Source organism: Limulus polyphemus, unplaced genomic scaffold (genome assembly GCF_000517525.1).
Source record: "Limulus polyphemus unplaced genomic scaffold, Limulus_polyphemus-2.1.2 Scaffold336, whole genome shotgun sequence".
In the NCBI taxonomy this organism is placed as follows: Eukaryota; Metazoa; Arthropoda; class Merostomata; order Xiphosura; family Limulidae; genus Limulus; species Limulus polyphemus.
The window spans coordinates 277288-290881 of NW_013665946.1; the positions used below are offsets into that span (position 1 = coordinate 277288).

Consider the following 13594-nt stretch of genomic DNA (forward strand, 5'->3'; position numbering starts at 1 on the left):
TCCAAGTGATGAAAGGAAACGCACATTGAATATTTTGCAAAGGGCATTAAATGTGGAAAGTGGTATGGATATTCCAGACCCTCGCCAGCTTACAATGGATGGAGGTAGGTTTTTCAAGTAATGTTTAAAATACTAGAGTTTCCTTTAATTTTTATGATCTTTCTTATTGTTTTATTCTTACTATCAGTAAAACATTCAAGGAAAATTACTTAGTCATAACAAGTTTTTTTTTATATTTTGTCAATATTATAGTAAATGATAGTATAAGTTTAATAAGTAATTCAGTTGAAAATATAGGGTTAGTAGTGAGATTTAAAGTCTTTTAGTTGGCATATTTCATTGACTTTAGCCTTCACAGAAACTGATTTTTCTTTACATAAGATAGAATTTAAAAAAACGTTTATTCATTTAGTATGCACAATATTCTAAGAAGTAATAAACTTTTGAATATTAGTATAAAAGTATCTTATAAAAGTTTGACAAATGATTTTATGTTGTGGTTTTGGAAATTAAAGCTAATTTACGACTTAAAAGAAATTTCTATAGTTACTTTGGTTAGTTCTTGTAGGAATTCATGTGTATTTTATTATATGGTTCATACACATATAGATAAAATTGTTGAAACATATTTATAGTCAAAAACTGAGCTAGGCTTAAACTTTTATTTGCAGCTAAAACTGATATGTAAGATAAATTATTACATGTAATATTTCACTTGGTGATAATGATGTGATACTTTACTTACACTTTAGTTGATGTATCCATTGTGGGTAAAGAAGACCTAGGCAGCCCAAAAAGTGGACTGACTCAAAAAACTAACAAATCTAGTGTCCAGAAGGGACGAGGGCGACCTAAGAAGAGTAAAACAGAAGAGGAGGCTTTGAAACAGAAAAATTTGCGTTCAGCAGACTCAGGTAAATACATGTTGTTCTTTTAACTTTAGTATAATTTTTTTTTCCATATATATGCAAATATGTAAAGCTTCAGTCAAAATGTTTAGAATTTTGCCAAACCAAAAGAATGGTGAAGTAGACTGATTAATTTTCATAACTTTGATCGAGATTTTGAACAAGCAATGTTTATTTACTACACTATTTTCAGGAACCTTTTTTTGTTTGATTTCACGTCACAATTTTTCATCAAGTGCTGATAGTTATGTGAAGACTACTCTGTATTGGGCTTAAAATGTGTTTTATATGTGACAAAAGACAGTGAACCATTAGTTCCACATATCATTAGTTACAGTGTGGACACAGAGCTTGAAAAACTGCATGATCATTGGAATATAAGGTTGTTATCTTTGTTACTGAAGAAACTACAAATGTACCAGAGTACCAACGTTGTTCATGTGAGAAAGTTAACGACTAGCTTGGATGAATTTGTAACTACTCTTGTCACATAGTTAAAAAGGCAAAAAAATTTTGAGAGATAATGGAATTTATCTATTTTTTGCATGTTATTAATCTATATTCTTTGGTGCATTATTTAATTACATAAAAATTATTAAATGCATTACTATCATTAGTATAAAAAAATTAGGTTTAACTCTCTTCGACAATCGACAGCAAGAAAAAAGAAGATTGGTTAAGTATTTATTTCTTGTTTTTCATGTTTATTCTTTACATATAATTATAAAAGTAACTAAAATGTAAAAATAGGAATCCTTTTAGGTTAGTTAAGATTAGATTAGGTAAAACAACTAATAATAATGTTATAATATAAATGTTTCATGAGGCACTCGCGAGCAGCTCATGAGTAATGTAATTCGTTAGCGTAAAGTGAGCTCCTTGTTCCCCGAGTGATTTACAACTTATAACGGCAGGGATAGTAGTTAGACACAGTTCAAAGGTCAATAAAACAATAAATTTTAATTATAAATAGATGTATACTGTTATGAAGCTAGAGCTACTTAGGATAAACGAATGTAGTTTCATGTTACAATATGAAGTCATTCTAGAAAGAAAAAGGGTACTTTATATTTATTTCGATTTTTTTTGGGTGATTATGAGGTCAGTTGAATTGAAAAATTCCATTTTGAGATAGAGTAGAGAAAATAACAGATAAACTGTAACGTTTTACTGCAGAAAAAAAAAACGTTTGAACATAGGAGGTTTTAGGGATTGTACAAAGGAAATGTGAGATTTTTGAGATGAGGAAAAGTATTTTTAATTTTAACATGAAAATTACTTTGCACATGGACTATTCAAAACAAATACTCAACATATTCATGGACAAATCTTTATTTTATTTTATTAAAAATACTTCACTAAAAAATATAATTTTTTGTACGTGAAAGACTGCCAGATTTTATGAAGATATATTCACACTATATTGAAAGTTAGAAGTATTAAGTCTATAAAGATTTTAGAGTACAAAGAAGTTATGTGGTCAGTCAAATTGACTGAGCCTGTGTTGAGAGAGTTAAACAGGATTTAAATTTAAAACTGCTTCAGTTTTATTTTTAGCTGTAAACAATGAGACTCTCATAATTACACATGTGTTTTAGGTGTACTATTCTTAAGTACAGGAGGGGTATAAAACATATCTATTTCTCAATAATTACAAAATTAAAATTAAAATGGAGTTTTTAAAAAAAATCCTTGAAAAGTTCATTTTAGGTTTAACAACCAACATTCAAGTAATTTTTTATAAGTAAAACCCCTGTGAAAGATGCAAGATTTTTTAAAAAGAAAAATCATAACAGTTCACAGGGTAACGTATCAATTTTCATGAAATATACATGGAATTACTTCATTACCTAAAAGTTGTGTGTATGGAATTAGATTTTTCTTTCAAAAATAGCAAAAATGAGTAAAGTAATTAGAATTTTTACCTTAAACATCATTTGTAGATTGTGCTGATGTCCATTTCAAAGTATAGATGTACAAAAGTTTTTTTCAGTTCTATTTGTCAGCTCAAAACACAATTTAAGAATTGTTTCAAAACTAGCATTGTTATGGCCTAAATTGCATATACTAGTATCATCACAAAACTTTTTATGTGCAAAACAGTACACAGTATGCTTAACAGCTAAGCTGTATAGTTAGCTAAGGTGATTTCTATGATGTCTTATTTAGTTTCATATTTCTATGTTACAAAAAGTGATTAAACTCAAGTTTGCAATAAGAACAATTTCAAAATTTCATTTTGTTGCTAATACAACATTGAACTGTGAACAAGCGTGTTATATTGGCAGTTGTGCTTAATATTTAGCTTTCTTTGATAATTTTATCCTCTTTTTTTAAGTGGAATCCACACAGCCTAGATCCATAGGGTTAAGAAAGTTGTAGTATTGGGCTAATTTTGTGATTTCTGTCTAGTCTATGAAGTTCAGTTTACATATGGCCTTATTTGTGACATCCCCAAATTAAATGCTGAATTTGTGAAATTTGATTCTTAAATGTTATTTCTCAATTTAAAATATTACCATTGTTTAAAATATTGTATTATTTTGTCTTTATCTGGTATAAGATGTCTTATTAATTTACACAAAAATTATACAAGTGGTATTTTTTGTGTAGGAAAGAAACCAAAGACAATTACAGCCATTAAAACAAAAGTTAGAGAACCTGCCAAAATGCGATTTAAGGCTGCTCGTGGTGAGTTTATAAATATAAACAGTTGCATCTCTTTTTCCCTTTTTCTTTTTTTTGCATATCATCAAATATGAATGTGGCTTAAGGTTTTCCATTTTCTGTGATAGGGTGTCTGATTGCTGTTTAATATATTTTGTCATTATAGTAAAAAACATTGTTTACAGATGATGATTGTAATGTGTTATGTGTCTTTTCAGTATCTCAAGTATTGTAAGTGCTGGATATATATCAGAAACTGATTGAGACATTATTCTGATCCCTTGGCATTCAGTTTTTAACTATGTGAATCAAGGATAAGTGCAGTTGGAGACAAACATATTTATGTATGGAAGTTTCTAAAACTAACCGTAATTAGGATGATTATAGAGTGATATTGAATGTAAGGTGACTCCCATTTTCAGATAACATTGGAAAAAATAAATAGGTTCCACAAAATCAATACTATAACAGCCTGCAGGTGGATTAGTTGTATGAATTAGCAATGACCTTAAGCAAACATCTGGTGCACATGTGTAGATGGATGCTATCTGGACATCCAGGAATGTGACAGGCTAGAGTAGGAGGAATGGGCCTGTCATCAACCGAGATTATAAGGCAACTATGAATTTTACAGCCTAATTATTAATAAAAAAACACCACCTCGGGCCAATACAGTTTTAATGTAATGTTTTTTCTTAAATGTAAACTTCACTAAAGTGGTGTGCTAATATTTATTTGATTTACCTGTCATATATGGAATCGGCTGAATTTGTAATTTGTTCAAAGAGATCATAAAGCAATTTTCCATTTCAATGCATCACATTTCACAAATGTTATGGCATAGAAAGGTGAAATTGTACAGAGATTTTAAGGGTATCATGCAGATGCAAATACCATAATTGTCTTTTGTTGCCATTTATTGTGCCACTGTGATCTATTGTCTAATCTATCACAAGAATTGTTCAAAATGTGCTTCTCAAATATCCAGAATGTACTGCATCTATGTGGTGATGGATGTTACAGTAACAATGTTCATTTCATCTGGTATGCTGGTATCCAGAAGAATTTTATGCTTGAGTCTGGAACTGTATGAAGCTTCCTTCAATATGCATGTGACTTCAGATACCCTCACAAACCAGAAGTCACCTAGTGTTAGGTCTGTTGAATGAGGTAGCCATTCATAGAGAAAGTGACGTGAAATGAACCTGCCTTGAAAGTATTCCCGCAAGATGTATTTTACATGGTTTCCATTATGTGGAGGGGCACCATCCAGCAATGTGGATCACATTTCACTGCTGTAGCATGAGAATCATATTGATTGTGAACATTTCATTGTACCTTTCACAGTTGACTGTGCAAGTTTTCAGGCTTTGTTGTGATGCTTCTTCAAATATGTATGGTCCAATAACAAGGTTACCTGTGAAACATCACATTGTTACCTTAGAGTCATGGATGTGTGTAGAATTTTCAACTATATAATACAGTTGCTTCCAGAAAAGGTAAAGTGTGCTTCTGTAGTTCATAAGACTTTCAGTCCTGCCAAGAGCTGCGGTACAAAATCAACTCATTGGGTTAAATCTGTTTTTTTTCAGTGCTTGAACATGATGCTGATTGTAAGGAAACATTTACAAAGTTGACTGAAGATCCTTACAAACAGTTGAAATTGGCAAATTCATACACCAGTGACATAACTGCATGTATGTGCACTTACGCTGACTTGTTCCATGACAGCATGGATGACCACAGTGACAGTTTCTGTACATGTTGGTGGCCTGCCTGTACATTTCTTAATAATTTCACTTATAATACACGGGAACGTTAACAACTAGGTTGGATGAATTTGTAACGGCTGTTGTTGCATAGCTAGAAATCCAGAAAAATTTGAGAGTTAAGGGAAATCGTCTACATTTTGCATGTTATTAGTCTATGTTCTTTAGTGCATTATTCAATTGTTAAATGTAATTATAAATAGATGTATGCTGTTAAGAGTTTAAAGCTACCTAGGATAAACGAATGTAGTTTCATGTTACAATTTGAAGTCATTCTAGAAAAAAAAAAGGGTAATTTAGATTTTAATTTTTTTTTGTGGTTACGACGTTGGTCAAATTGACCGATCCTGTATACAGGTAGAGTAGAGAAAATAACATATAAACTATAAGGATTTAATGAAAAAAACGTTTGAACTGCATTTAGGAGGTTTTAGAGATTACATAAAGGAAATTTAAGATGAAGAAAAGTATTTTTAATCTTAACATGAAAATTACTTTGCACATGGACTATTCAAAACAAAGACTGGATATATTTATGGACAAATCTTTATCTTAGTTTATTAAAAAACTTCACTAAAAAATGATATTTTGTATGTGAAAGACTTATAATAAGAACTGAAAGACTGTCAAATTTCATGAAGATATACACACTATTTGAAAGTTAGAAGAATTGAATCTATAAAGGCTTTAAACGAGTACAAAAAAAAGAGATGTGGTCGGTCAAATTGACCGAGTCCGTGTTGAGACAGTTATAACAATCTAGAGCGCTCATATGTTTGTGTGTTGGGTGAACCATGCATAAATGAATTTTATGTGTTTGGCATCTAATTGGTTACTTCTCTTTTTGCATGTATAAGCAAATCTGTGTTGGATGAACCCACGTTGTAGGAGGGGTTACTGTATCTCATGATTTACTGTTGACCACCTCAGGATGAATTATGATGAGTTTTGTGTTAAAACTAGTGTAAACAGCCTACCCTCTAATTCCCTGAAAATGCCTTCTGATTTAAAATTCTGTGATTTTTAGAAAACTATAAGAATCACTAAGTTAATATTTTAAGCTTTTGACTCAATCCCTATAAACACTTCTGTAAAGGAAGAATGGCTCTTGCTATTGAGCAGAAAATAAAGTTACATATAGTTTGTCGTGCAGAATTTGATTCTACAACAGATGTGAATTACACTTTAGGCTTATCTTGTATAAAGACAAAATTATTATTTCAGAAAAGCTATAATGAATTTTTTAGTGCAACATATCTAATACTGAGTATCTTCAAAGTGTACATATTGCTTAATTCGTATAGATTTTATGCTAAAAATGTAAGAAGTCACACATGGTTCTGAAAAAATAAAAACTGTTGAAAAAAATCATTAAAACACCTTGCATTTGCATGTGTGAGTAACCGAATCATTAAAAATACATACCATGGATAGTCTTGTTTTATTCATACTACAAAACAACAATCATTTATATTAGAATATTTGTATTACTGAAATGTTAATTTATCTCTCTCTTTCTCATTTACTTTTCCTGGAAAAAGATTAAAAAATGAGCAACACTACAGTAATACCAATAACCGTGTAATGCTTTAAGTGTATACTATATTTCAACTTAACTCTCTCACTATGGGCTCGGTCCTAGAGACCAACCTTGTGACCATTTTGTGCTTGTTATAGTATTCATACTTTGACCCCTGATCATAGGAAAATCCATAGTGATAGAGTTAATAAGTTATTTCAACAGTTCAAAGTTATGAAAATGTATTATTATTATGATGTGAGTGAAACTACTTCATTCTGTGTTGACTTGTTAATTTTAAGCAACAGATTATCTCAAATTCTGATTTTAACAATCGGTGCCTAGTGGATTCTTAAATACTTGTACATACTAACTACATATTTTTTTTTATATAATTCTCTTAAGTTGCAAACAAATATACTATGATTTTTGAAATAATTTTTGATAGCATCTATGTTTGTATATCTAACTATAAATAAATAAGATCAGTTGCTACATATCTCACCTATTTTTGAATTACAAAAATTATTTTACAATATTTGATGGTATTTTGGATGGTTTAGTGCTGTTTCTCAAGCTGTGTTAAAAAGTTGCATAAGTTCTTACAAAATACTAAAATATACTAAAAGAAGTGATTGTAGAATCCTTAATATGTATGTATGGTATGTGTGTGTGTGTGTGTATTTATTCTTAATTTAACAGCAACAATTATCAATGAAATTGAACTTTCTATTCAGTAGTGAAAAAAGAGGAAAATAAAGACCCTAGAACTCTTCCATTATTAAGACCAATGACTAAAATTCAGAGAGAGCGATTACAGCCCAACCCAAAGATTAAGGTTCAGGAGAAAAGTCCAATGTTTGAATCGGGGTGAGTTTCGTATTGTTTATATTTCTTTATATCGGTGCATACCCATTTCAAATAGCACATGCATTATCTGTTTATTATTTTATATGTTTTATTGTAAACATTCCTTTCAAACGTATTATTTTAATTTTGTTTTTACTTAATATTATAATGCTATGTATTATTTTCATAATGAGTTTGAGTCAGAAGAAGATATATTTTGTATATATTTTAATTTATATATTTTCTAAAAAATAGGGATAGTTTTTCTAGTGGAGTATTTTCAAAATACAGTAGTATGAGGTGATATGGTATATTCCATTATGGTAAGAAAAAACTTGTTCCAGCAGTCTGATGATTTTTAACACTATTTGTGCAACGTGACTTATTATATGACTTTTTTCAGAAGCTGTAAATTAAACAAAATACTTTTATCATACTTTTCACAAATTTTAGGAGAAGCCACTGCTTACCATGGGTGTTGATACAAGAATCAGTTGCCACTCACACATATTTATACGTAGTATGTAAATTTCTGATATATCTCATTTGAACTGAATCAAGGGATATCACATTCATTAGACCTGTAAAATGATACAACTGCTATCACTTGAACTTCAATATTGAGATATATTCTGAAGAAAGTAATATTTTATAACTAAAAATTTGCCCACACATATGTAACTGGAAAGGACTATGATGCTCTTTCTCTCTAATGGGATTATAAAGCTTTCTCTCGGACAGCATTATAATAAGGCCCTCTCTCTGAAAGGATTATAATAAGGCCTCTCTCTGACAGGACTATAATAGGGATAGTTTGTCTAGTGGGGAATTTTCAAAATAAAGTAATATGAGGTGATATGGTATATTATAATAAGGCCTTCTGTCTGACGGGACTATAAGGCCCTCTCTCTGACGGGACTATAAGGCCCTCTCTCTGACAGGACTATAAGGCCCTCTCTCTGACGGGACTATAAGGCCCTCTCTCTGACGGGACTATAAGGCCCTCTCTCTGACGGGACTATAAGGCCCTCTTTCTGATGGGACCATAAAGCCCTCTCTCTAACGGGACTATAAGGCCCTCTCTCTAACGGGACTATAAGGCCATCTCTCTAACGGGACTATAAGGCCCTCTCTCTCTAATGGGACTGTAAGGCCATTTCTGTAACTGGATTATAAAGGTCATTCTATAACAGGACTATAATGCCTATTCTCTCTAACAGGACTATAAGGCCCTCTCTCTCTTACGGGACTATGAAGCTCTATCTCTCTAACAAGACTATAAGGCTTTCTAATGGGACTATAAGGCTCTCTCTAACGAGACTATAAGGCTCTCTCTAACGGGACTATAAGGCTCTCTCTCTCTAACGGGACTATAAGGCTCTCTCTCTCTCTAATGAGACTATAAGGCGCTCTCTAACGGGACTATAAAGCTCTCTTTAACAAGAGTATTAAGCTCTCTTTAACAAGAGTATTAAGCTCTCTCTCTAACAGGATTATAAGGCCCTCTCCCTAACAAGACCATTAAGCTCTCTCTCTTTAACAGGATTATAAGGCCCTTTCTCTAACAGGACTGTAAGGTTCTCTTTCTCTCTCTCTCTCTCTAATGGGATTATAAAGCCTTCTTTCTGTAGCAGGAATATAAGTCTCTCTCTCTGTGTCTAAAAGTATATTTAGTTTTGTACATATAAAACACACACACACACACACTATTAATTAAATATTGAGAGTGTAGATGAAAAGTCATTGTATTGTTTACTTTATGTTAGTTGTAATTAAATATCTATGGAAGTATACATATTTGTTTATGACCATTTATATATAACAAAATTTTAAGTATCAAATTTTATAGGAGGCACACAAGCAAAATTGTTTATTTTGTTCAACTTGTTTGTTTCTAAAATTATGTTATGGTTTTATGAATTTTCATATCTAAATAACATTTGCTTCTCTTACTTTAGGGAACCTCTACCTTATGTGTCACCTATAACTTACAGTAAATTGATTATCCGAGCAGTTCGATTGAAAGACCATCATCTACTCCAGTCTTTATTATCAGACAAAGAACATGTTTGTTCGGTAACAAAATATAGTTTTATAACTAGGTTTACTGTAATTTTACTTGTCTGTTCTGTTTAAAGCTTTTTTTATAATTTATTTTTGGAATTATTAGAAATAAATAATAATAAAATAATAAACATCTTGAGACTTCTAATTAATACGTTTTGAAGTAATATGAATGATGAATATACCTTTTGTTTTTATTTGAAGACAATATTGCATTATATTGAAACTATTAACAAAATATAGTTTTATAACTAGGTTTACTGTAATTTTACTTGTCTGTTCTGTTTAAAGCTTTTTTTATAATTTATTTTTGGAATTATTAGAAATAAATAATAATAAAATAATAAACATCTTGAGACTTCTAATTAATACGTTTTGAAGTAATATGAATGATGAATATACCTTTTGTTTTTATTTGAAGACAATATTGCATTATATTGAAACTATTGTATGAATACATCTTTAGTTATTTGTGAAACTAAACATTTTGCACTGATTAAAACACTTTAATATGCTTGTTTTTTATGTAATTTTAAATAATTACAGTTTTTAAAATGCATTAAAATAACTAAGAAGTGATTTTTTCTTAATATAAAGCATATAAATGCAAAAAAATGACCAAAAAACTTTTAAAAATTAATAGTAAAATGCCTTAAGATTCTCAGTATGATAAAGAATTACTTGATAAGGGCTTTCTTTACTTCTGTTCTGAATGTGTTATTTTATTTTTTACATTATTTTAGTACACCTTAAAACAGAGTAAAGATGTCTTGAATGATGCTCTGACATATGCTATTGTTCAAGAGGACCATCAAGCCATTAGAATGATACTTTCAGCTGAACACAAAAACCTTGTTACCTGTCCTGAGCATTTGCTCTCGAGGGGGAAGATTGGGAGGTGTGTGAGACCCTTCTTTATAGGTTTATACCTTTGAATTGTTATAGCTTATAGGTATTACCTAGAATTTACTAAATAATGACAAACATCACCTGCTCGCACATCAACACACTTGGAAATAACATATACACATTTTTTTTCATATTTTCAATAAAAGAATATCTACTATTATTTTTTCTTGGTAGTTGTATTTTTATTGCATTTATAGAATATGCTCTACTAGATAACTTATAGTTGTACAATATTTTTATGACCTTATTAAGAAGGATGGTGGATATAGTTGCTTTTAATTGTTAATATTTTTATTAAAAAAATCATTATCTTGCATTTAGTGTATACTGTTATTTACCTAAACAATTTTTATATAAAAAAAACGTTATTGTTACCTTGCCTGTTTTGATACATATTGTTAACCTTATAAGAATGAAGTTGGTTGATTTGACCATTTTTGGAGCTGTAAAACTTTACGTATTATAATTCTGAATTTACTACGTGTAGTACTCACTACCTATTCAAGCTTTTTGTGCTTGAGTAAAAATATTTTTTTTTGGACATCCAATTTGTGAGAATCAACAATGCAATTGAATTTACAATACAAATAATATATCAGGCACTAGAGTAGAATGTCCCATAATATATCAGGCACTAGAGTAGAATGTCCCATAATATATCAGGCACTAGAGTAGAATGTCCCATAATATATCAGGCACTAGAGTAGAATGTCCCAAAACTGCTATAATTTATCCATCTTTCTATGTGAGCTATAAGTATGTTAAAAAATATCATTAATTGTTACATCGGTAAAAACCACGATCACGCAACAAGACATTTCTATCAATTGAATACTTTCCTTGCCAAATCAAAATAAGGGTTGTAAACATTATATTTTTAGTTGTTTTACAAAAAAAAAAATGTTTTGAAATTTTAGTGGTTTTTCTGACTTGAAATATTTTTTCAATAGCTGAAACATTTTAAAATTCTCTTTTAATGAATATTTTTTATAGTTGTTCATGTCTTAAAATAAAAAAAATTATACTTTATTTACAAATAGTGAAGCTAGACTGGATTGAATTCTTTTTAAATTATATTTTAAGTATAATATTCATAGAGTTGAAATATTTAATAAAAAATAGTGTGGTTAACTGCAGATAAAAATAATTATATTTATTTTACACTAATTCTTTCTTATGATAGTTGTATAGCATATATTTATATTTGGTAAAAAAACACTAACAAGATAGCAATTTTGATGTAAGCATTTTAGTTGATATACAGTACTGTGTAAAAGTGTTAGGATAAGAGAATATTTTGTCATTCTTTGCATTTTATGGGGCTAATTTCTCCATGCCATTACAGAATGTAAATTTCATCACCATGGTAATACTTCACTGATCCCTGTTGACAATTGAATAAGCCAGGATGAGAATACTTATCATTCTTTAGAATTCCCATATACTTGTATCAAAGGCATGTCATAAGGGTTCTGCTTGAATGAACATACTGATCAAATTTAGGGTATGAAATAACTGTCATGGTACCCCATGCAGTGTCTTAACTATATAGAAAGAAGCTAGCAAGAATATGGTATCGTTATATGCTAGAATAAATCAATTTCAAAGCACTCCACAAATACATCTTCATAAAAACAGCATTTAACACTATATATTAAGTTTTGTTGTCATGCCATGGCCCAAAAAGCATAGAGAATTGTCAGTAGGGCAGAGAGTTCACATAAAAGCTTTACATGATGCTGGTTGGACTCTCCTGCAAATTGCTACAGACTTTAAATTCTCCCCAAACACTGTCGAGTACACCCTAGATCGTGAGACCAAGACAGGTAAATTTAGAAATAAGAAAGGAAGAGGCAGAACACCTAAATTTAATGATACTGATATTAAGTATCTTCGTTTATGCAGCCTTAGGGACAGAAGGAAGACTGCCACTGATCTCAAGCATGATATAAACGACCATGTATCAAATGACAGAAAATTGTCCAGATCTACAGTATCAAGAAGACTCGATTACAATGGAATATTTGTTCATGTAGCAGTTAAAAAACTTTACTTCGATCTCCAAATATTATCAAAAGACAGCAATTTCCTAAAAAGTACAAAAACTGGACTGTTGATGATTGGAAAAAGAGTGTTATGGATGGATGACTCCAAGTATGAAATATCTGGTTCAAAGCATAGGTTGTATGTTCAGTGGAAGAAAGGTGAAAGATACCTCAATGCATAGCACCTACCATGAAGCATGGGGGTGGCAGTGTGAGGGTTTGGGGGTATTTTTATGCTGAGGCAACAGGAGTTATTTGCAAAATAAATGGAACAATGGACCAGTGCAAGTACCATCAGTATATCCAGTGGTTTGTGTATTATTGGTAAAGGATTTTACTACCAAGAATATAATGACCCCAAACACTCATCCAACCTATGCAGAAATTACTTAGCTAGGAAAGAAGCTACTGGTATCATTCAAATGATGCAATGGTCCCCACAGAGCCCCAATCTCAACCCAATTGAGCAGATCTGTGATTTGATAGATCAAAAACTTGAGAAATCAAAAGTTACTTCCAAAAAAAACTTTATGGGAGTGTATTAGAGATACTTGGAATAAACTCCAAAAGGAAACTTTGATTAAATATGTTGCAACAATACCTGAAAGACTGTCTGCAGTTATTAAAGCAAAAGGGGGACACACAAAATATTAACATTTTGCTAAATTCAGGCACTTCCACTGAGTTTCTTTTGTATTAAATATGAAGATTATTAAAGTTTGATGTCTCACTTGTGATTTACCTCCCACTGTTCTTTGAAAGTAGCCTGAAATCTTATTTTTGACTTCGTCCTAACTACTTTTGTACAATACTGTAGATTAGTTTTGTTATAAAAAATTAAATTTGAATGGTATTAATTTACAG

The 13594-nt window shown here is 30.7% G+C and overlaps 1 protein-coding gene across 5 annotated transcripts in view; it reads left to right on the plus strand.

The window, feature by feature from the left end:
• Positions 1 to 13594, plus strand: part of LOC106457476 (tankyrase-like protein) — a 167279-nt gene that overhangs the window by 63987 nt on the left and 89698 nt on the right. For 4 of the 5 annotated variants that reach the window (XM_022383427.1, XM_022383428.1, XM_022383425.1 and 1 more), the window contains 6 exons: positions 1 to 104; positions 753 to 914; positions 3522 to 3599; positions 7601 to 7733; positions 9671 to 9788; positions 10520 to 10674. In XM_022383427.1, coding sequence (XP_022239135.1) covers positions 1 to 104; positions 753 to 914; positions 3522 to 3599; positions 7601 to 7733; positions 9671 to 9788; positions 10520 to 10674 — 750 coding nt within the window. The remainder of the gene's footprint in view (positions 105 to 752; positions 915 to 3521; positions 3600 to 7600; positions 7734 to 9670; positions 9789 to 10519; positions 10675 to 13594) is intronic. The other variant, XM_022383426.1, reaches the window with a different exon arrangement.